The following is a 23053-nucleotide window of genomic DNA, read 5'->3' on the forward strand; positions in this document are numbered from 1 at the left end:
AGATAGGGAAAAAAAAACAAACAAACAAAATAGTCTATGTAAAAAAATAACACAGAAAGTGTCTCTTTTTCTTTTCTTTTGGTAACATTGTACGAAAGAGCACAAAACAGACAATATGCATTCTGTTGTTTTTGCCAAATTACCACCGTTGTTGCTGCTGCTGGTAAAATTGCTGCTGTTGTTGTTGCTGCTGTTGTTGCTGTTGATGTTGCTGGGGTTGTCCAAACACAGATTGGTTACCAAAGGCTGTTTGTTGTTGGAGTCCAAACCCAGTAGCTTGCGGCTGTTGAAAACCCATGGAAGGAGAAGAACTAAAAACACTGGGAGTTGATTGATCAAGCGTCTTGAACACAGAGTATTTATCATTGGAGTCTAGATGCCAAAGAAAAAAAAAAGAGAGAGAAAATGGTTATGATGAGCACAAATTCGTTCTCATATGAAGAAACCCCCCTCCCCTCTTCCTACTCAACATATGTTACAGGTTACTCTTTATTATTTCAATACTTACAAAGTCCCTGACCATTAGTGTTAACCTGTCCAAAACCAGTCTGCTGAGCTGCAAGATATCCTGTCGGTTGACCAGACATGGATGCAAACACTTGTTGTGGCGAAGGTCCAACAGAAGAGCCAAATGTATGCATTCCAGTCATTTGAGGCTGCAAGCTCTGCTGTTGCTGGACAGGTGCACTACCAAATGGATTGTCAGGAGTAGCATTTGCCCAGCTTCGGGACGAAGCAGTGGTAGAAGAACCATAGCTAGACGATTGCTGAGGCTGGATATTGGTATGACTCATCATTGGAGAAGGACGAAGCGGTGGTGGGAGTACAGATGTAAGTGGTATACTAACAGAAGTAACCGGAGACATTCCAGTAAACTGAGTTGTTTGTTGTCCCATCATATGCTGCTGCTGCTGCTGCTGTTGTTGTTGTTGCTGGTTAAACCCAGTGGGCTGCAATTGTAACTGAGAGAATTGCAAACTTGGGCTTGAACCCATGTTATTAAAAACATGCTGATGCTGAGCCTGCTGCTGCTGCTGCTGCTGCTGTTGTTGTTGTTGATTAGCAAAGCCTGTCATCTGAGGTGGCTGGCTCATAAAAGGAGTGGTTTGTGATTGTTGTAAATTAAATTGGTTTACAGATGGAGCTTGTTGACCAGTAGGCTGGAAATTGATAGTAGGAGGAGGAGGAGGGGGGACAGATCTTTGTTGCTGTTGGGGAGAGCCGCTGGTCCATTGTGACAAAAGGTTCGAGTCTACCTTGTTCTGTTGTGACAGTTGGGGTGTAGGACGCTGACGCGGTGGAAGAGAGACAGGAGCTGGGGGCGGAGGTGCTTGCTGCATTTGTGGTGGTACCATGGGTGCTCCTCCGTACGTTTGGAAAGCAGAAGTATTTGTCATTGGCGTAGCAGCAGCGATTGGCGTATTTTGAGCAGCAGTCTGAGGAATTGGAGGTGGTGGAGGTGGCGGAGGGGTAGACGTATTGGTGTTAGTATTTACAGTGGGGTTCCAGACTGGCTTGATGGGATTGAGCGATGAGAAAGCAGGAGAGGCTGGAGCAGCTGATCTGGGTGCCCAAGCATCATCATCAAACCCATTACTCATTGAACGTGTCGTGCTGAATGTCGAAGGTTGTTGCTGTTGCTGTTGTTGTTGTGGCTGGATAGGTTGCTGAGCAGGAGGAGATATAGGAGCAGATACAGCAGCATGAACAGGAGTCGGTGATGGTGCTAGAGGAGTAGGTGAAGGTACCAAAATGTGTCCACTGAGCTGCGTTTTGATTTTTTCCAGGTAATCCATGTTAACATCCTTGGGTGCAGTCTTTGTAGGTGTAGGTCTACCAGTACCTTTTATAAACCAACATATTGCATTAGTATAAGTTAAACCCTATAATCTTTTTCTTTCTTGCTGAAACCGCTTTCAAGATGTCATTTTTAAGTTATTTATTTACCACGACGCTGAAGTCCCCCGCCATGGAACACAGGAGAACCATGATCACTCGATTCTTGCTCTTGTAACTGACGAGCCATTCTCTCATCCTCTTCAATCTGACGCTGGACATCATCAACACCCATAAAGTCATTCTCTTCAGGATCTTCGATAAAGCTCGTTCCTCCAAAGGTAACCGTTTTCTTGGTCTTTTTCATTATTGTTTTGCTGGATCCTTCATTGTCAGAAGGAGGCTCAGCAACCTCATTCTCGATGTAGCGTTGGAGTCTTTGGACATGGTTTTCAGCCATACCAAGTGACTTCATCTGCCGATGTGTCAATTTCTGAACATCTTCCTCTCCAAGGTTGTCGGCCTGGAAAGAGGCTGCATACCGCTTGCTGGATTCTGCAGGAATATTAGCATTCATAAAATATGTATACCAATCCCAGTGATGTTTGGATTGTGACTCGGGATTCTTGGATGCCAAATGAGCAAGTGGAATATTGTCGTTACGATCCTCAATTAGCTTCATACCCGTTTCGCTTTCGATAAAGTACAAGTCTTCGGCACACATCTTCTGAACAGGCACATCGATCTTTACACCGTTAATCTTGTGCAGTCTGATCTTTCCGGCGTGAATTGCAAGGTATTGAGCCTCGACCTTGAATGCACCAGTACGATCAGTCCAGGTGCGTACCTTGTTTGGATCAGGTTTGCTGGGGTCATTAGCCTGTTTGGGGCGATCGGGTAAAGAACGGTTACTGGGAACAGCAATAGATCTGACGGTGTGGTCTGATGGAAGTCCCTTGCTCGTCTGTGGTCTTGTGGGAGGAGGGGGTGCAGGAATCTGACTGCGTCTTGGGGAATTGCCCGAGGAAGAGGCTGTCAAGGTTGGTGCTGCACGTGCGGCTTGTTTCTTGGCATCTGCTTCTCTTTGTTTAGCCTCATCTTGCATTCGTCTACGTCTATCCGCTTCATCCTGGCGTCTTATTTCTCGCTCACGTTCTTCTTCTTCTTGTGCTCTCTTTCTTTCACGCTCTTCTTCCTCTCTACGGCGTTGTCGAGCCATTGCATCATCTTCCGAACGTCTACGAGTATCTTCTGCTTCCTCTTCTTCTTCTTGCCGGCGGATCTGAGCCTCAGCTGCTAAATCAGCGTCATAATCCTCCTGGAATTTGAGGTATGTCATTGGAACAATACCTGTCCTACCATCTTGATGTTCGATTGTCCACCAATCATCACTGCTCACATAGTCAGTAACCAACACTTGCTGGTCAGCCTGGGCTGAAATTTCATCATCTCCACCAGCCTCAAAATCATAGAGCACGACAGCCCACCGAGGTTTGCATGGAGGCGCAACGGGAGCTGGTGGCTCAACGGCGACAGGGGATATAGATCGAACGGATGCATGTGTAGGTGTTTGTACAGATGTGGGTATGGGTGCTGTAGGTGTTTTGTAGCTAAGAGCTTCTTCGGGGTCAATGAGGCTAGTCGGAGGCTGGGTTGGTGTTGCTTGTATTGGTGCTGGTGCTGAATGTTGTGGGCCTGAAGAGGAGTGAGCATTTGCTGCCTTAGATTCTTCTATTTTAGCCATGACTGCCTTTGCCTCTGATTTAGAAGATGCCTGAAAGTCGAATACAGTCCTTGTGTTGTCCGAGATTTCAATATGAATGTTCTTGCCATCCTGTGTATTGTGGATGACATTGGTAATGGAGAATTGACGGACTGGGGATGCTTTATCTGTTTCGCTTCCATAACAAAGCATACCGTTTCCAACTAATAAGCTACCCTTACTCTTCTTCTTCTTCTTCTTTTCAACATCGTATTCGTTCACAGACCAAGACATTGCTTCATCTTTTGGATTGATTGACAACGGTTTCTCGGTAGAATTCTAAAAAATAAAAAATAAATAACATGGTTAGAGTCTGTAATCAGTGTAATAGATATGTAGATAGGTGAACTGTGTCCATGAAGGGAGATTTATATATATTATGGCTTACTGAAATAGCCGAAAAGACTGACACAGATGGAGTTTGAGTAGATTGAGCAGGTGTAGTACGAGGAGATACGACAGTAACCTCGTGGTCAGATACCTTGCATGAAAAAGAAGCATTAGGCATCTTTAATTCATTTTTCGTCTCCGCCTATTTGTCTTTTACACGACTCTTTACCATTTCAATATAGTTGCTCGGTGCAAGGCCAATAGAACCTTTCTTGGATTTAACGAGGTACCAATCGGGATCATCAGTTTCATACAAAACTAATTTTTCGTCTTCCTCAAATGAGAGTTCCTCTTCCTGTTGTGCGGTATATGCATATATGGCCTTGACAGCGCCCATGGGTTCAGCCTACACAAACAATAGGGTCAGGTCAGGTCAGGTCAGATCTTGTTTTTTTTTTTTTTGGTTTTGGTCCTTTTAGTTTAGTCGGTATATAAGCACACATACACACCTCGCTAATATAATTGGCAGGAATGAGTCCAACAGGACCAACTTGTTCAATAGCTTCAGCCTTCAATTGTGCTTTCCACCAATCGGGATCATTGTTTTCTAGGATGTACAATATATCGTCTTCTTTGAAATCAAGTTCTTCATCGGTTTGAGCCTGGTAATCATAAAGAGCTTTGCAGATGGTAATGTATTTCATATTTGCTCAAATAAAATAATATGTATATAGATCTTTTAAAAAAAGGTTGTTTTTGTAAGAGAAATACGAGGAGGTAGAGGAATGAATAGGGATAAGGAAAGGGGTGGGCTAAATGAGTGTGCTTTATCTTTCTTATTTTTTGTTTGTTTGTCTCTGGTACGTTCTTTGTCTTTGTAGAACTGTTCCCGGAGAGATTGGGTTTTATAATGATTGGAGATGAGTTCTTTCTTTTTGTTTTTGTAGTAGTAGTAATAGTTGTTGTTGTTGTTGTTGTTGTTTCTTTTGGAGGAGGAGGAGGAGGAGTTGACGGACTGGCTGCAAGTGCAACTAGCCAGACCGGGAGGGAAGGATAGCAAAGTGGGAAAGAAAGGGAAAAAAGGGTTTGCTTAGTTGAACACGAGTAGAGCAATAGGATATTCGCTCAGGGTATTCTTTTCTACTTGAACGTGATTGTAAAAAAAAGGGTGCATTTCCTCATCTGGAAATGAATGTGATGTCACAATTATACTGTATTTTATAACGGTGTATCTTTTTTTTTCTTTTCTTTATTAGTTAGTTTCATAGTGATGCTTTTTTTTTGTAATGATATGTATGTATATACATATGTTAGCTATATTACATTGCGTGCTTCTATAAGATTCTCTGTTTTGTGCCGTATTGTGCCGTATTGCACTGTGCTGTAGTATAGTGTGTTGTGCTGTGTTATGCTGTGTTATGCTGTATTGTGCTGTGCTGTAGTATGCTGTAATGTGCTACACTGTAGTGTGCTGTAGTGTGTTATGCTATGCTATGCCAGATCATGCCCGTCGAAACAAGTCTGTGACTATGCTAGACTTTAAGCCCGGAATTATTATTATAATATATATATAAAGTATATCTGGTTATAATATATGATCATAGAAGAAAGAAAGAAAAAACAAGTGCTGGTTTTTCCACTTGCTCTTGTTCTTCTTGTTCTTGTTCTTATAGTTTATCAAGATTTCATGTATCACAGGTTATGGCTAGGTGAGACAAAGATAGAGTAAAGAAAGTGGAAATGTTGTTCAATGTCAATAAAGTCAAGCGCACCTCCTTCTCTTAAAAGTTCTATCCAAGCGCCTCCACTTGGGCGAACACAAATAAGCCTAAAATGGGCCTCAGCACGCTATTGTTGAATTTTTACCTGATAGTCAAATACCTTTTTATTATTTTATTGTATTGTATTCAGTAGCTTCTAATCTACAAGACATATTTACAAGCTAATTGTCATTTTCTTTAGATATATAATATAATAAAAGGTTTAAGCTTCCAGAATGCCAACCTAAAAAACAAAACCAAAAAAAAATGAGATAATATAAATACATATACATATATAAAGTAATCTATTCTACAAATCATCGCCGAGGATTCTTGAACAATTTTTTTCCCTTTTCTTTTTGGCTTGGTTCGACTGAAATATGGTGCACAGGAACGCGAACATTCAAGGCACCGGCACACCACTTTTAGGGTCCTGTACAACAACTGAACCTCTTCCCCCGTGAAATGAAGCGCCCCCTAATTTTTTTTTATTCACAACGTGTTTGTTGCTCTATTCTCTTTGTTTCGTGATCTTCTTCTTCCTCTTCTTTATCGTATCTTTTCTTCTTCTTTTCTTCACTTCTTCCCTTTGCTTAAAGCATAAGCAAAAAAAGAGAAAAGGTGAATAACTTAAAACTAATGACAATCATTTACTCATTTCTAATTGATCTCATCTTGCCTGTCTTTCTCCATTGAAAAGAAGCGTGCCCTTTACGTCTCAACAATCACTGAAAGCTAAAGTGCAACAAAAGGCAGAAAGAAAGAAAGAAAGAAAGAAATATTCAATTCAATCAATACCTTGATCAGTACGACATACGAAATAACAGCAAAATACAAACCGTACAATCTTTACCCCAGTCCCCTCATCACGCAGACACATAATAGCCCAACCGACCAATTCCCTAAACAAAAAAAAACCCAAAACAAAATCAAAATGAGAGAATACAAGCTAGTCGTTCTTGGATCTGGAGGTGTTGGAAAATCAGCCTTGGTATGTTTACTGAGACTTGTAAGGGAGAAAAATAGTCGAAAATTAGTTTGACCAAATTCGGCTCACTGAAGAAGAAGCTCGTTCATTTGAGGAAACTACTATGATAGCTATATAATGATATAATGATAAAAATAATGCTATGAGCTAGATGTATATTAAATATCTTTAGTTGGGAGTGTATAAGGAAAAGAAAGAGAGAGAGAGAAAAAAAGAAAATGGACTGTGAAGCTGACTTAAATAATTGCTATTCACTTCATCTATGCTGTACACACAATCAGACTGTTCAATTTGTCCAGTCCATTTTTGTCGAGAAATACGATCCAACTATTGAAGACTCTTATCGCAAGCAAGTAGAGGTGGATGGGCAGCAATGTATGCTCGAAATTCTTGATACAGCTGGTACGGAGCAGTTCACTGCCATGCGAGATTTGTACATGAAGAATGGCCAGGGATTTCTCTTGGTCTTTTCTATTGCAAGCATGATTACCCTGACAGAGCTGCAGGAGCTGAGGGTACAAATCCAACGAGTAAAGAATACAGACAATGTAAGTATATATATATATATAAAGGTTTATTACAAATGTATATGCGTGGATCTGTAGGCTGTTAGAAGAAATATTAATACATCATCATTTTTTGGTTTTTGTTTGGAATCTAGGTTCCAATGGTATTGGTTGGTAACAAGTGCGATCTTGAAGAAGACAGAATGGTCTCGAGAGAACAGGGCATGCGCCTGTCGCAGCAGTGGGGTGGAAAGCCGTTTTATGAAACATCAGCACGATACAAGATCAACGTCGATGAAGTATTTTACGACCTCGTCAGACAAATCAACAGACAAATGCCACCAAAAGACAAGAACAAGAAGAAACTCAAGTGTCTTGTTCTCTAATGATAATACCAGCCTATACATCCACATTCATTTACTATCCCTATCCGCCCCCCATTATTTCATAATTCGTCGTTTCCTCTATATCTCTTTATATTTCCTTTTTTTCTATAACTCTTTATATTTCTTTATTTCTTTATCTCCCTTTACCTCTACCTCTTTATCCTCTTCTTCTTCCTCCCTTTCTCTCTCTCTCTCTCTCTCTCTCTACTGCCGATTAATCATTCCAATTGAATTGCTGGTAACAAAATTGGATCCAACTCTTGTATGCAGTAACGATTAAAAAGAAGTCGTGTTACGCTTACCTGGATCTTTATTCCTCTACTTTTTTTTTGCCCATTTGTTGGATCTCTATTTTACTACTTCTTCGTACAAAAAGAAGTAAGAAATCTACCTCTTTTTGTTTCTTCTCTTTTTTTTATATTCCTATTCCTATTATCTATTAATATCTTTATACCTTGATTATCTAAAGTATGCTTTATACATCTAAAGACACACACACAAACACAGATATATATACATATGCATATATATAGTTGAAGTGACTTTTCAATACACCTAAAATCTTCAAATACTACTATTACTACTACTAATAATAATGAAAATGAAAATATTTAATAATTATATTGGGATTATATTATGCATTCCTTATTCATAAAGTAACATGTCCCTTTAGGAGAAATTTTGTTCAAGGTTTTAAATGAAGAAGGAAAATAAATAGCAGGGAGAACATGTAAGGATAGCTGGTGGTGGTATGTGGATTGTTTTATTGTATATAGATGCAGTACTTTACTTCAAGATACTAGACATTGATCTTCTCCGTATGTAATTCATATCTTGCGAATTTTCTTCAATATTTTCTAATTATTTAATCATAGAGCTAGCTTAGAGTTGCAATATAAGTGTTCCTTATAAAAAAATATTTCACACACAAAAAATCAACAAGCTTAGTAGAGGATCTAGTGCCTAAACCACTTTAGAGGAATAAAGACAGGTTTTGTTGTATAGTCAAATATATTAAGTTCATCATAAACTATTACACAATTAATTGGAAGTAACCTTTTGTCGTGGTTTCCATTTATGTATATACAGGTCTACTGTGAACCTTTATACATTACATACATTACATACTTGTATGTACGTAGGTGGATGTGATAAAATATTTAGCTTTATACAGTATTGAGCAATACTTGTATAAGACCAAGCAATATATCTGTATTTTTTTAAAATAAAAAGAAAGGCGAAATCTGTAAAAATCTTGAACAGCAGAAAAGTAATATGCTTGTGGAACGAACATATTTTGGTTCATTTCACATATAGTATCAAAGTGTATGCTTTGGGTGCCCTCGTTCTCGATTTTTTATTTAAAAAAGATATGAACATTCTGTACAATATTCCTTTATTTCCAAATGATACTTGTGGTCAGATTAAAAGGAAGCTATATCTAAAGGTGCTTAAATTATTTTGCATGATATATTAATATTACACCCTTTGGAACAATAAGCAGCTTGGATTATGTTTTTTTATTAATATTTTTATTTAGCTATTACATTTAATAGTCATCGTAAACGCGAATATCCCCTGCCAATACCTTGGCTAATCCTACAGTCAGCAATACACCTACCAGTATATAGACTACCCCGACAAACACAGGAGAAATTGACTGAGGAATAGCCAATGATCTGACAAGTCTAGACGTTGCCATGCCAGCCACGATACAGAAAATCAAACACGCATATTCTGCCACAGGAATAAATGTCATTTTGAAATACTTCTTGTCATTACGGAAAGCAAGGAAGCTAACAATGGCAAACACAGCATATGCAACTGCTAGTCGCTCGGGCGATTTTGCTAAAGGGGTCAAGTAGATCTGGTTTACCAGGAACATTACAACAAATCCAAAAGAAAATATTTGCCAGGAATTTCCCGGTTGGCACAACGCAGTAATCGTCCCATGAAAGAAAACCCATAGTTCAAGCATCATCACCCACGACTTGTCACGATGACTCTACAATGTTGTGTAAATACACAGATAGTTCCAGTTTGCATATTTTATTCTCTGGCATATTTACTTACAGAATGTAAAAATGTGGTAGATTGCCAGAGAAGCATGACTTGATATACAAAACCGAGATAGTGTCCCATGGTACCTTCCTATATCTCGCAAAATATCAGACTATTTTGTGCAAACATACAACGATATGAAATTACAGTCTAAGAGAAGCAATATCAGCATCTTACCGCGGGATGGTAATGAAAATTATACACAGTACCAAAGCTTACAAGGTAGCCATGGTATTTTTTGGTAAACCAGATTACATCTTTAATCAATTCAGACTTTGGTTTACGCCCCAGCCCAAATATGATACCACGTCTAGAAAACCGAGCAGCTTACGTTACTGACCTTATTTGAATGTTTGTGAGATATTTCTGACATAACTTACGCTGGTATAGCTAGGATAAGAGCAATAACCAGTATTGCTACTACAGAACCTTGCGCAGTACCTTCTGCCACGTCTGCCGCCAAACCATCGTAAAATACATGTGTGTGAACCAATTTAAATAGGAGCATAAAACCATTCAGGTACATCATACTCCAATTCCACCATCGATATGAATTACTCCATCCTTGTTGATCTTTCGATTTCTGAGCCTTTGCCAAGATCCACCATTGTCCAGCTTGGTGGATACAGTAAGCAGCCCACGCTACAACTCGTCCTGTTCGATTCGGCTCGATTAAGCGCCATGGGTAAGCAAATGGCGTGTGTTTTCCTACAGGAACAATAATACTCATCATATTAAAAAAACACGGACACATATATACAGAATTTTATCAACCAATTGGCAGCACCTGTCCAAGTCTATAGTACATTATTACCATTGATCATACGAGTTCCCCTAATAATAAATCGGCCTAGACCCATTTCTCCACGCTTAGGATGTGCATTAAAAAAATTGCCCCAGGTGGTAGGCAAAAGGGCAAAGAAGACAACAAGGGTAGCAAACGCAACAGATGTTGACACGTATATCCAACGCCATGTACTTGGCTTCCATCTACTGTGAGCAGGAAGTGTTTTTGAAGAAGCAGGATCCATACAACAATTAGGTGTAAAAAAAGGGAAAAATAAAATAAAAAAATTTAGGGAAACATCAGCTTCAATGATTAAGGGTCAGAAATATATAGAATTCCCACATTATTTTATTTTTTTGTTTCTTTTTTGTTCTAATCGAATCGAATCGAATCGATCGATTGTCATTGAAGTTATTGCTGCTGCTGATGAAAAACCAAAAAACACACACACACAAATTTGAGTTTAATTTCGGGGGGTTCTGTTTTTGTGGACACTACTGCTTTTTTTTCAGATAAGATTTAATTTTTATATTCAGGAACTCAAAGTAGGGGTATTCAACAGACTTTTAAGTTTTTATATTTGTATTTTTGAGTTTTAACTTTAAAAATGATTGGCTTAATTTAGTCTAAAAGCGTCAAAGTCTAAAAAAAGTCTAAGCGGCTCTTATTGGCCAATCTTCATCAATTGGTAATTGCGCCGAGAGTTGGATAAGCAATACATTATGCCATCCAATACTACTTTGAATATTATTAAAATGTAATAGAGTATAGCTATAGCCTTGAACAATCGGTAAGGACAAACGAAGATTAATTTTACTGTTTTGACCTGTTCACACCTGCTATTGACGGAGAACGTGAATATAGATATTTAGCAAGTTTGTTTAAATTTAAACACACACACACACAGGGCAAACTTTGTGAGGGCATGGAACTTAATTATAAATCATACCTGAGAACAGTGTCTAATATGTGTACATTTACAATTCTCACGTGGAATACCTAGCTGGGTGCACCTAGCCAGCCTCAGAGAAAGTAAAAATTCTCGAATCTCCAAGAATTGATTTTGTTGCTAGAGAATTAGAATCAATCGCTTTCAACATGATTGCTTCCGGATTATCCTTCGAGATCCTTTTTTCAGTAGCATCTCTACTCACAACTAAAGATAAATTGTGCTGTACTTTAGTTTGTAGCTCATGGAAAGCACCATTTCAAGATGCTCTGTGGAGCACAGTGGATATTAGCGGTTATGAAAAGCTAGATGCAATGTGTAATTTAATTCTCCAACCAAATGTCTATCTGCAAAATGGCCATCGAGTACGAAAATTGCTTTTTAACAAAGGAGTAGCAACAAGCGAATCCCAGCTACTGAAGATCCAGCAATATTTCTGCAACATTGAGTATCTAAAGATCCGCCTAGGAAACTTGACCCAATACAAAACAGCTGTCGTATCTGCCGATTGGAGTCTTTGGAGAACATTGACACATTTGGATATATATGTATCTGGCTTAAATTCTGAAAACGAACCTCGAGATGTATTACATATCGTCTCTTTCCTGCCTGCCCTTAGGCGATTCGATCTTACCGACAAATATTATACCCTAAGACTACCATATACTTTGCAAGATTTTGAAAATTTTCACGCGTATTTACCACGACTAGAATACCTAGCTATGGATTTTTTAACTAAAAAAATATCATTTGAAGAGGTTTTGCAGGCGAACATAATACCCACAACCGTCTTGACCACAGTAAATCTTTTTAATCGAAGAATGGATCATGGATGGCTCTATTATTGTGCACTTAAGTATCCGAATGTACACACCTTTGGATGGAGAGCGGACTGTAGACAAGACGCAACTGAACAAGAGCAAGAACAAGCCATGTCCATGATTTCATCTTTTACATCATTCTTCCCACACCTGCATACCTTATTTTTCAGAGAGCTCCTAACAATTGACTTGCGACACACAATACTCTGGAAGCTTCTGTGTCAAGCTGGTGTATATCCCAAGCATTTACATTATGATTTAGAGTGGATGGATAGTTCACCATATCAATCCAGAAGAACCTTGAGTAACGGAATGTATTCTTGCTCAGAACATCTCGAGACTCTCTCACTCACAAGCTTTAATCATAACTTTCTTCTTACTCACTCACTCTTAACGCTTGGCGAGTTTCCTCGACTTGTTGACTTGCGTATTATGCTGAATCGAGCAAGTATATTTTTCGATGTAATTCTTGATCAATGCATTTCTCTCAAATCACTCAAGTTGGATAATTGTCTTGTTATTTTCGACTCTGCCACGCCCGAAAACTCGGCAAAGCATGGGTTGCGCCAGATCGAGATTTGTCACTTAAAGGTCGGCCCGAAAATCTTCCACTATATTTCCGTTCGCTGTCAAGAGTTAGACCACCTCAGTTTGAATGAAATGCGGATAGTAGGATCAATGTCCAAAGATTCTGGCGCTTTGTACCTGAATATGCCCTACACTTGTCTCAAGCTACTAAAGCTTAATAATGTGTATTTCTATTCTTCTGACAACGAATATGACAAAGACCTTATCAAAATATTTTGTATCGAACAAAGCGATTCTTCTGTCACAAATGCACTTAAGAATATCAAGACCTTTGAGCGATACCCTATATGTGTTTTAGCAGGATTGTGGTTCTACTATTGTTTGAACCGATCTGAAGGAAACTTGGCTGCCAAAATACGAATACTGAATCCAGACGAGATCGATTTTGCGCAAAAATATTTCAAGTCTTTCCGAAACAAAATGATTGGATCTCCCATAAATCTTTTCGGGACATCGAGAGAATTCCATTCAATTGAGGAACGTACCTGGAAGGATGATCTTGTTAAAGGACATGTTCGATTTTTCTGTAAATATATGAGCGAACTTTCCATCGATAATGTGCCATTTTGCAAGAATACGACATAAACCAACCAACCAATGAATAAACAAACAAGGCATTATCGTATCTTTGTATATCTATATGATTATATCCTTGTCCCCTTTTTATTGTATCACATTGAATTTTATTACACGTTTGCTAAAAGAAAAAAAAATAAAGATACCTAGCTTTTTTATATATATTAAAAAAAAGCAGGAGAATAGAAGAGGTATTATTTACAAAAAAAAAGACTTATTATTTTGCATTGTTAATGCTGTTTAATTATCTTCAAGGTCAACCATTGAAGGAGAATCAAGTGAAGGAGGAACAAAAGCCGCTTGAGAAGATGAATCGACAGGTGTAGATAGCTGCTTTACTTTTTTTGCAATGGCCTATGGCATCTTAAAATAAGAAAGCCACCTCCTACCAGACTTATGCCTCCTGTCTCACCTTTTTCTCTTTAGCTTCCAGCTTAGCCTGTCGCTCTTGCTCTTTCATCTCGTCCCTAAGCTTACGCTTCTGTTCCTTTTCAGCCATCCTTTGAGCCCTCTCTTCTAATTTCTGGCGTTTCTTTTCTGCACGCTCAGCTTTCTCGGCTTTGATTTCTTCTAACGGTCGCTTCCTTTTTGATTTTTTACTGTCAGCCCCATTCCCGGAACCACCGCCGGAAGAGCTTCCGTCCTTGGCTGTCTTCTTCCTTCCGATACCGCTGTTCTTATTAATAGGTGGATATCGAGGTCTGTTTCGGTTTCTAGGCAAGTATTCATCCTCAACTAGTCCATGAGGAGTATCGGCTAGTTTCTTCCGGAAGATAGGCTGTAAAAGCCCAATTAATTCCTTTTCACTAGTAAGAGGTGTGAATGGAGGCGGAGGGGGATATTTCGGTAGCGGTTCTAGATAGAAAATGTCAATAAGAATATATATAAAAAATACATAATATGTATATGTGCACGATATTACCATTATTTGCACTGTATTTTTGTTTATTTGTTTCGCAATACACAAAAGAACCAGGATTTAGTTTATCATTTCTTATTGATATTCATAAACTTACATGCTTGTACTCTTTGCTTTTTCCTTATTCCCACCAAACCACAAGCGCGAGGGAATCTTGTAAAAAATAATAATACGACTTTAGTTTTTGGATTGTTCTTTAAAATAATAATAATAATGAGAATATATTCTCAGTACACTTACCGGGTAGGCGCCTAAGTTAAAATCTCTTTCTAGACCAAGCTCTTTGAATCCAAAATAGTCCTCACCAAGATCTTCGCCAAAAGAACCACTAATGTATGTGTAAATACTTTTTTTGTGAGCAGAATATTTGTGGTTTTATGACTGAGACATTTAACTTACGTTATGAATGTTTCTTCATCTTGTAAGAGTGCATCTGTATCTACACTACATTTATCTGTAGATCCCTAATAGAAATATAAATATACACACGCACATATGTATATACTTATATTAATAATCATTATATGTAAATAACTTTAAGAAATTACCGATAGTATATCTTGGTAGGAAGAATCAAGTTTTCTATGCAAATCTTCCAATCGAGTGCCAAACCGTTCAATATCATCATGTATGTATGATTCTAAAGCTCGAATGGAAGGGACTCCATTTTCGTATAAAGTATGCATAATAATTTCCTGAGCAATGTCAATACACCTTTATATGCTAATATAAAAACACGCTTACCTCGCCATTCATCTGACGACCATAGTCGTCCCAGTACGTCCGAAGTGTTTTTCCAACGTTAAGTAGATAATCTGACATCATGTCCGTAAGCACGTTCAACGCGCCGGTATGAGCTCCCTCAAAACCAGCATGAGCGAGCAATTTAGCAACGGTTCTTTGTGTAAGTTGTTGGCTGGAATCCTGGTTCATAATGAGAGGTGGTATCGCCTTATGTGAGGCAGGTTTAGGCGGCAGCGAAGATGAAGGCAAGTGCGGTTGTGTAGATGTAGAAGGATTAGAAGTATAGGCAGGCTTTACGGGCGCTGGTTTTGCAAAGACAAATTCAGAGGTTAAAACAGGATCGACCGCATCCAAAGGTATAGAAGCAAATGTCGATATCTTTATATATATATAAAAAAGCAAAAGAAAAAAGGAAAAACAGATACGTAGATAAATAAATATAAATTTTGTCAGTAAGATCCACAAATCCAGACAAATTAATATATCAATTCGTGTTAAAAACAAGTACTATTTTATTTTTAACGTCGTTTCTTACCGGTACATTGTTACGAACGGCATTACATTTGTTGTACACTGTACGTATGTGTTGCATCTCATGAAGATTTCGATCAATCAGCTTATTTAATCCATGTTTTGGGAAAGATGTACATGGATACACATCCAGGGAAACATCAGTATAACCCTTTGGTCGTGAAGACGTAGCCTCAAACCCTGTATCGTCAAATCGTGACATACGAGAAGATTGCTTCCCCCGTTTCGGTTCATCTTCAATAAACTCTTCAGGTACACCAGCAATTTCAGGGATTCCACTAGATATGATGTATTCAGGCAAAAATAAATCTGTACGAGTATCGTCGTCTTGTTCAGTTTTTGGCTTTGCTATTTTCCGTGAAAAAAAAGCATCAAGGTTTTCTTCGTCGCTAAGATTTATATCGAATTCATCGTAAAGACTCGCATTTCCTCCTCTTCTCTCTGTCCACTGTGAAAATGTATCCGCTGTACATCTAACTAATCTTTGGGTTACTTGTGGAGTAGAATGCACGTGTTCCAGCATGGCAAACCGCTCCATATCTAGAGGGGATCGTAAAATTGCCTCTCTGTCTCCAAATGAGAATTGGTATTGCTTCTCTATATCAGACTGCAAAACTAGTTAATTAAACCATTTGATACTTATTTACAACCAGCTACACTCACCGTCATTTTTGCTCTCGTCTTCTTAGTCATGTCTCGCCACACTTGGTCCTGTAGCTCTCCCACATCACCATCAATTTCTGCGCCCACATTCTTTTCTTCCTGTTCCAGGTCGATCTCCACCACAACTCCATTCTGATTTTTAAGTTGCTTCCCTCCATAGTTTTTATGCGACACGCCATTTTCTGACACGGAATGGCCTCTGTTGTTTTCATCCTTACCAGGACCCATATTCACTCCATCTCCTACTCCATGCGACGCTGAATTTGATCCGCATGTTAAAGATCTCTCTCGAGAACCACGTGCTGCCAAATTATCGTGATTTGCTGATGTAGAACCTCTTTGTTTCGATGCAGTAGGATGCTTCTGTGATCCAGGTGCCTAGATAGAAATGATAATAATAATAAAATCATTCCTATTAGGTTACAAGCATTAGTATATCACTGTTGACATACCTTTCTAAATGCACGATGAGATTCAGTATCTTCTTCTTCACTTGGCTCATCAATCTCATCATCAATTTCAGCCTCAGGCCTTTCCTTGATCGAGATATCTGGTACTCGAGACAATAGTTTGTCAGTCTTTCTTCGCATTGCTATGGCATGTTTACGATATTCGCTTGCCTAATAATTATATTTAGTCACTTATTTTTTCGTTAGGATTTACATACAGGATTTGTGTTGTATATCAAGCAGTTTTCATAAATCAGATGGAGATCTTCGGAAAACTCCTTTTTAGACTTATAATTCAAGGACTTTAACTTTTTGGTGATTGTTCCCAGATCCATGGGTCGTTTAATAACTAAAAGGTATAGAAATACAGATTATTAATATTGTTATTTATTATTTTATTTTATTTTATAATAGAATGTATACCTACCTTCGAAATAGTCTGGGGCCTCTCTTTTGCTGACTTTATTAAGAAAAGGAGTTGAATGTTCCTAAGGTTACTCCGGATCACGACCACTGCCCGTTAACAAATAATCCACAAATCTATGCCTATATATATTACTCACCGTATAATTCTTGAGATCATTCAATACTTTCTCACACGCCTCATACAGTTCCTCTTGACCCGGTCTTTCATCATTTGCCTACATTCCAAATAATGCACACATACACACATGCACGGCATTTACAAGCTGGTCAAAATACAATTGGGCTCTAGAAACGCAAAATTACCCATTTTGATCTGTGAGGTCTAAAGTCAGATAAGAGATTCTGAAGATCCCGGTCTGAAAGAGATGTCTGCTGTCTGTTGGCTGCTATTCCCTGCAGTAGATACTATAATGTGGAGTCGAGTCGCATCAGATTCTTTCCCCTTACTTCATGTGTCTTACAACAAAAGAGTCGATTTCTTCTTCTTTTACCTTGAGATTGAAGTTTCCATTTGCATTGAATATAGCAAGCTGCAATTACGTATATGTATACATACATACACATACATACATATATACATACATATGTTGTTTAACACCAATTGGTTCAGTGGGTTCTTTATGTCTGCTCATTCCCTACCGACTGATCTTCAGCATTATCTTTTTCTTCTTCCTCATTTAATTCCTCTTGTGCTTCGAATTCCTAACAAGTTAATTAGACCATCGCAAGTAGAGTAACTTTAGCTTAAACTGTATTTATAATAATAGTAATATAAAGTACCTGTAACTTCTTCTGTTCAATCATTGCTGCCTGGTCGTATTCAAGGGTTTGGTAGATCTCTCTAATTGGCACTTTTTCTACTTGCTCAATTGGAATTGTACCTAATGAAGAAGGTGGTTCTACTTTGATAGCTATTGTAGCATATACACGCGATCAACAACCATTTGATGTTTCAAGCTTTTTTATTCTTTCATTCTTCCTTTTTTTTTTTTAAGAAAAAAAAAGAGAAGGAAAGCAATGCATGCTTGACAATAGGCTACGCACCTGGCTCATTATCTGTTTCTTCGTCTGGATTTTGTGAAGAATTGGGCGTCTTTGCATGGTTTGTTTCTTTAAGATTAGTAAGGGCCTTTTTCCGCTGTATTGATGCTTCCGCAACTGCAGCAGGATCTGGAATTTGTAAGTGGCGCGCGGACTCGCATAATTGGGCGAGATCAAGGTGTAAATTGCGACAGCATGGGCGATTGGAGTGATAAAGATGAGGTATGAACTTTTCAAAGATCATAGAGCGTATGCGGAATGCAACAATTTCAGGTTCAGTTATGGTATCGTTGGCAACCGAGACTCCATAATCTCGGGCAGGTGACATGAAGGCTAGCCAAGTTGTGAATGTTTCTACAGCACTTTCGAAATAGAGCGTCTCAGGACCAGTAAGAAATTCTGAATGAAGATTGTTTTTGAAGATATCTTTTGCGAGAACATAAGATAGTTGATTCCATGGTGGTAGCCGCGATGGGGGCGTGTTGTTTCCTACTAAAGCCATCACTAATACTCCTCTGTCGTGCAATCGTTGAGGTGGAATAGGCTTATTGATAGAGACAAAAAGGTGTTCGACAGTGAAGACGACGTCGGTTGCTAGTGATGATCCGTTATGGCTCGGGATGTCTGCCTTTGCCACCTACTTTTTTGTTGGTTCTGCTTCTTCTCTCGATAACTCTTGCTCTTTTTCCTTTCTCGCGTTGTTTGAATGTTTGCTGGATGTGGCCCGTGACTTGCGGGTTTGCGTCGTGGCACGTGAGGGAGTGGTTATCAGCCATGGATCGATTTTCACTCTTTCTTTTCTACAATGTCGTTTATCTCTTCGCTAAACCTTTTGGGCGCAGAATCCCCAGCGCCTATCTCAGAGGACACTTTTACGGATGAATTGGCTTTGTGGGCCAATGCTCAGTTTACCTTTGATACTGCACCTGGTACAGCCCTACTAGACGACCTTCCTTCTAAACCAGAGAGTGTCCAATCTGAAGGCCAAACCGACTTTTTTCAGAATTTACACAATTTTGGAGAGATTGGTAACAATAATACACCTATGAAATACCCCAAATACAGATTGCTTATTGAAAGTCTTAGGCTCAGAAGGACACTCAGACCAAAATGTAATGGAACCTTACATGGCAAACACATATATCCTGCCTCAAATCCAACAATCTGACCATCACCGTCTACCAAGGCTAGCACCTGCTTCCGCCATCAAGGGGGGAGATCCCAAACATATCCTTCCTAGTATATCTACATACACCCCCTCTGCAGCAAAGAAGCGTCAGAATACTGAAGACGAGGCCAATGAGACCCTTAGTGTCGAGGACGACAAACGTCGACGCAATACAGCTGCCTCTGCCCGTTTCCGACAGAAGAAGAAAATGCGAGAACAGGCTCTCGAACTGACCGCCAAGGAAATGACAGCAAAGACGGAGAGACTGGAGAACCGAGTCAAAGAGCTTGAAATGGAGGCTAAATGGCTCCGTGCTCTTGTGGTAGAAAAAGACGTCAAGCTCCTATCCTCTAAGAAGACTTTGGAACAATCATCCTAGTCAGATAGTTATTATGCAATATGTTATATGACCCTTTTGTAAAGTTAATTACAAAGGAACTTGGGATGTATAAGGACAAATATACTCCCGGTATGGCGGATAAAATCCAGTATCAAATTAGATTTGTTATATATGACACACCACTCTCGTTGGTCCTCTTTCTCTCTATTTTCTCCTACTGGATTAGTAAAAGACATCTAGATTTCGTTATTCAAATACCATTTTGCGTGATCATCTCAGTTGGCTAGACTGCCCTTGATTGGCTCTGTCCTCTAAAATAAACTGTGTTACTCCAACTGATTGTCGTTTTTCACAGCATTAATAAAAGAATAAGACCTTTAAAGACACACTACTTCAGAGTATTTAACATGTAGTTATTTCCAGTATCTCTTGTAAGAGTAATATAGAACATTTATTAAGAGTGGAATTTAAAATACTTTTAAGAATTGTAGATATTTGAGTATTTACAAGTAAGTAAGGAAAGTAATACACATGTTAGCCCAATTAATTTAAAATTACTATGCATATCACACCTTGAAGCCATCCAATATCAATGGCATTTATATCTGAGGTACACACTCGGTTTATCTTTAATCATAGATAACCAATTTACTATTGCTAAGACAACCCTTTTTTCTTTTAATACAAATACAGATATCTACAAAGTTTTATATTAATATATATTCATCTTTAAATAATATGATAAATAGTAATTATTTAAATTATTGTCCTGTTTTTTAAGAGAGTTTACAAGGTGATAAATATGATTTGGAATTTTACTACTTGATAAAATGGTCAATATTAAATATAGTTTTGTAAATATCACGCTCTTCAGTTACAGACTCATGCATATTGCTGAAATGATTTTCAGAAATTCATATTTAAGTAGGAGACCTAAATGTTATAACTCCAAATACACACTGAATGCATTTGAGAATATCTGAGCTTACAACAAGCTCCATACACACAAGCCAAAACAGAAAACATTTGAGGACAGTAAAGACTCTAGTCATATTCTTATAAAAGATATACATATATAGATGTGGAGTAACATCTTTCTGTGACTGCTGTTGTTATTGCTGCTACTGCTGTTGAAATGACTGAGCCTATAGTATAACAGCTCAAATGTTTTGGTTTTGCCTATTAAACTTTAAGTAGCTCTATAAAAACCAAATGAAACATTTATCTTAAACAAAAAAAAAGGCTTTAGTCTGTGAAAACAAATGTCCTGGAGAAAAATGATAAATCTTTTGATTAGTGCAACTTGAAAAAAAGCCTGATGTGCATTTCAATTATGTATTTAGATTTCATATAGTTGTGAACCTTGGGAAGTGTTGACTTAAGAAGAGGGCCCCTGATATTATTATTATACCAGCCACTCGATCCGAGTTTTCTATTTTTTTGGTAGAAATTTTAACTTATTAAAAGTAATACCTTATTGTCTAGCTCCTATAGCCATGATAGCATTAGTATCTTTAAAACCTCAGATCATATTATACGTATATCTTACCTGTTTAGTGAAATTTTAGAAGGAAAATGTAGAAGACTGGATGGCAGCAATGGCCATTTGTTATTCATGGCTGAAGTCTACAAGAGCCTCGGATAAAATAATAAGCTAAATATAGAATATATATGTAACATACTTCAGTAAAATTTTGAGTGCCTTTGTTTTATGCATCTTCAGATCTCCTAATTTGTTTTTAAAAAAATGTGTCCTTAATGTTTTTAATAATAGACCTCTTGTATATTTATAGATAGGGCAATGATTGTCACTACCACATACAGTCCAACTTTGTGGCATACATACAAAAATAAAGTAAATTACAAACTCCACTATCCAGAGCAGATTATAAAATTGCTAATGAACCTGACAGGGTCCTATCCTAGGGACGTGACACACACCAGGGACTTGTACACTGCCTTACTTCAGAGCCAATCAACCATTAATCAACAAAGATATTAAGTTAAGGAAAAATATACATATATAAGTAGCCATTATGTTTCTTCTTTAAATAATCAGTACTTTTACAATATATATTGTTCTCTTTCATATTATTCGCTTATCTCAAGATCGTCAGTCCAAAACTCAAATGAAAGTGCACTTTTATTATAATATATGCATATCATTACTATATCAATGCAGAATTTTTATTAAGCTTCTTTAATTTGCTGCTTAAAGAAGAAGGATATTTTATAGCCCTCACTTTTACTAGTAGCCACAATATATATACTCTCACCGGAGAACTTGCCGTAAAATATCTTGATTTGTATTATTAAATAAACATCACGTCAGATTCTGTATACTATATCTTCCAAATCAAAATTCCGCTGAATAATAAATCTTCGTTCTCTCGTAGATAGCATTTGGTCTGGACAGACTAAAAATTTCAAATTTTCTTAACTTTGTTTTAACTCTAATTCAATAACACGGCTTAAATTTTTGCGCTTTGTTTCATGTTTGCTTAATCTTTTTGATCTGTCCATATCAACTGTCTCACACTCTAATTTTATTAAGCCTTTAAACCCTTTTTATAACTTCTATACCGGTCCTTGGCTCGCCAAATTTTTATTTTAAAACTCCAAGAAAAACGTCCTTACAGCTAAAGTACAAGTTTTGAGTCGGTTATAGTACTCAAAATCCTTGATCTGGTAAGTATTTTCCCACAATTTTGCGTAGGAGTCAGTATTATTTCTAACGTTGTTGCTTTATTATTATTAAAATATAAGTTTTTTGTACTCGTATTGGTTCACAGCATTTTGAACGAATATAAAGGTGTTCAAAAGCTACCTACTAAAAAGCAGCTCCAGACAATTTTACTTATCCTTTCCTAACTTTGGGTAATAAACTACATAGCATACTATATACAAACAGGTATATATGCCTCAAAATTAAAACCTGGTCTGGCAGCAATGGAGGAGGAAAATGGGTTGGTTTAATCTATGCCGACCAGAATTTATCAGGCAGCCATTTCCCTCAATTTTGAGGACAATATGTGGAAAGCAATTACCAATTATTCCAGTAGCGCTATAAAGTATACGGCTTCACAGCCAGCTTATGGTCTCTATGATATCCACATGGGGATCATCGCGTACATAAAGAGAAATTAAACAACCAACCTGAGCAAAAAGTAGTCAGTACTCATGCGGTCAGATTAATAAACACGATACGAGAGCATTTTTGAGTGATTAAGTGAATGAACGAGTGAGTGAGTGAGTGAGTGAGTGAGCGTGTTGTAAGTCTAAGATAAAAACAGGGTAATTTGAATCAGAATTTCTAGACAGACAATAAGAAGAATGGTAAATGTTTATGCTATATATATACTGACACATAGTTGGTTGGTTATGTGATGTAAACGTCCAACTCGGTGACAAGAAAATTAATACGACTAGAAGGGCAATTTTATTAAGGAACGAACGAAAAGAGCTATTTAACTACTTCAGAC

General features: G+C 37.9%; 7 protein-coding genes across 7 annotated transcripts; 3 read left to right on the forward strand and 4 right to left on the reverse strand.

Moving 5' to 3' along the window:
• Nucleotides 1-2449: 2449 nt before the first annotated feature.
• On the reverse strand, nt 2450-2626 carry PHYBLDRAFT_95683 (hypothetical protein; the record flags this gene model as incomplete). Its single annotated transcript, XM_018443923.1, has 1 exon — nt 2450-2626. A coding segment is annotated over one exon (177 nt), but the record flags the coding sequence as incomplete, so codon positions are not given.
• Nucleotides 2627-6562: 3936 nt separating this feature from the next.
• PHYBLDRAFT_109165 (hypothetical protein) lies at nt 6563-7508 on the forward strand (the record flags this gene model as incomplete). The annotated part of the gene is made up of 3 exons (XM_018428098.1): nt 6563-6619; nt 6898-7164; nt 7278-7508. The coding sequence occupies 3 exons, from the start codon at nt 6563-6565 to the stop codon at nt 7506-7508; spliced, it is 555 nt and encodes a 184-aa protein (XP_018294830.1).
• A 1507-nt stretch (nt 7509-9015) lies between these two features.
• Nucleotides 9016-10639, reverse strand: PHYBLDRAFT_185853 (hypothetical protein). Its single transcript, XM_018439157.1, has 5 exons — nt 10384-10639; nt 9950-10277; nt 9747-9879; nt 9582-9659; nt 9016-9513 (listed from the first exon to the last, which is right to left on the reverse strand). Exons 1-5 carry the CDS (start codon nt 10598-10600, stop codon nt 9058-9060), a joined length of 1212 nt encoding a protein of 403 aa, XP_018294831.1. The 5' UTR covers nt 10601-10639; the 3' UTR covers nt 9016-9057.
• Nucleotides 10640-11454: 815 nt separating this feature from the next.
• On the forward strand, nt 11455-13299 carry PHYBLDRAFT_165299 (hypothetical protein; the record flags this gene model as incomplete). Its single annotated transcript, XM_018435195.1, has 1 exon — nt 11455-13299. One exon carries the CDS (start codon nt 11455-11457, stop codon nt 13297-13299), a length of 1845 nt encoding a protein of 614 aa, XP_018294832.1.
• Nucleotides 13300-13350: 51 nt separating this feature from the next.
• On the reverse strand, nt 13351-18722 carry PHYBLDRAFT_185854 (hypothetical protein). Its single transcript, XM_018439158.1, has 19 exons — nt 18067-18722; nt 17803-17933; nt 17662-17724; nt 17514-17552; nt 17326-17427; nt 17156-17237; nt 17024-17056; nt 16815-16945; nt 16600-16767; nt 16148-16525; nt 15489-16091; nt 14954-15331; nt 14758-14904; nt 14609-14673; nt 14450-14537; nt 14307-14362; nt 14213-14223; nt 13703-14145; nt 13351-13644 (listed from the first exon to the last, which is right to left on the reverse strand). Exons 1-19 carry the CDS (start codon nt 18563-18565, stop codon nt 13531-13533), a joined length of 3531 nt encoding a protein of 1176 aa, XP_018294833.1. The 5' UTR covers nt 18566-18722; the 3' UTR covers nt 13351-13530.
• Nucleotides 18723-19352: 630 nt separating this feature from the next.
• Nucleotides 19353-19556, forward strand: PHYBLDRAFT_103959 (basic-leucine zipper transcription factor; the record flags this gene model as incomplete). Its single annotated transcript, XM_018427799.1, has 1 exon — nt 19353-19556. A coding segment is annotated over one exon (204 nt), but the record flags the coding sequence as incomplete, so codon positions are not given.
• Nucleotides 19557-20160: 604 nt separating this feature from the next.
• PHYBLDRAFT_63004 (hypothetical protein) lies at nt 20161-21188 on the reverse strand (the record flags this gene model as incomplete). The annotated part of the gene is made up of 4 exons (XM_018441054.1): nt 20161-20268; nt 20561-20626; nt 20934-21003; nt 21121-21188. 4 exons carry the CDS (start codon nt 21186-21188, stop codon nt 20161-20163), a joined length of 312 nt encoding a protein of 103 aa, XP_018294835.1.
• Between the last annotated feature and the right edge of the window lie 1865 nt (nt 21189-23053).

The sequence above is a fragment of the Phycomyces blakesleeanus genome (assembly GCF_001638985.1).
Source record: "Phycomyces blakesleeanus NRRL 1555(-) unplaced genomic scaffold PHYBLscaffold_5, whole genome shotgun sequence".
NCBI classification, from domain to species: Eukaryota; Fungi; Mucoromycota; class Mucoromycetes; order Mucorales; family Phycomycetaceae; genus Phycomyces; species Phycomyces blakesleeanus.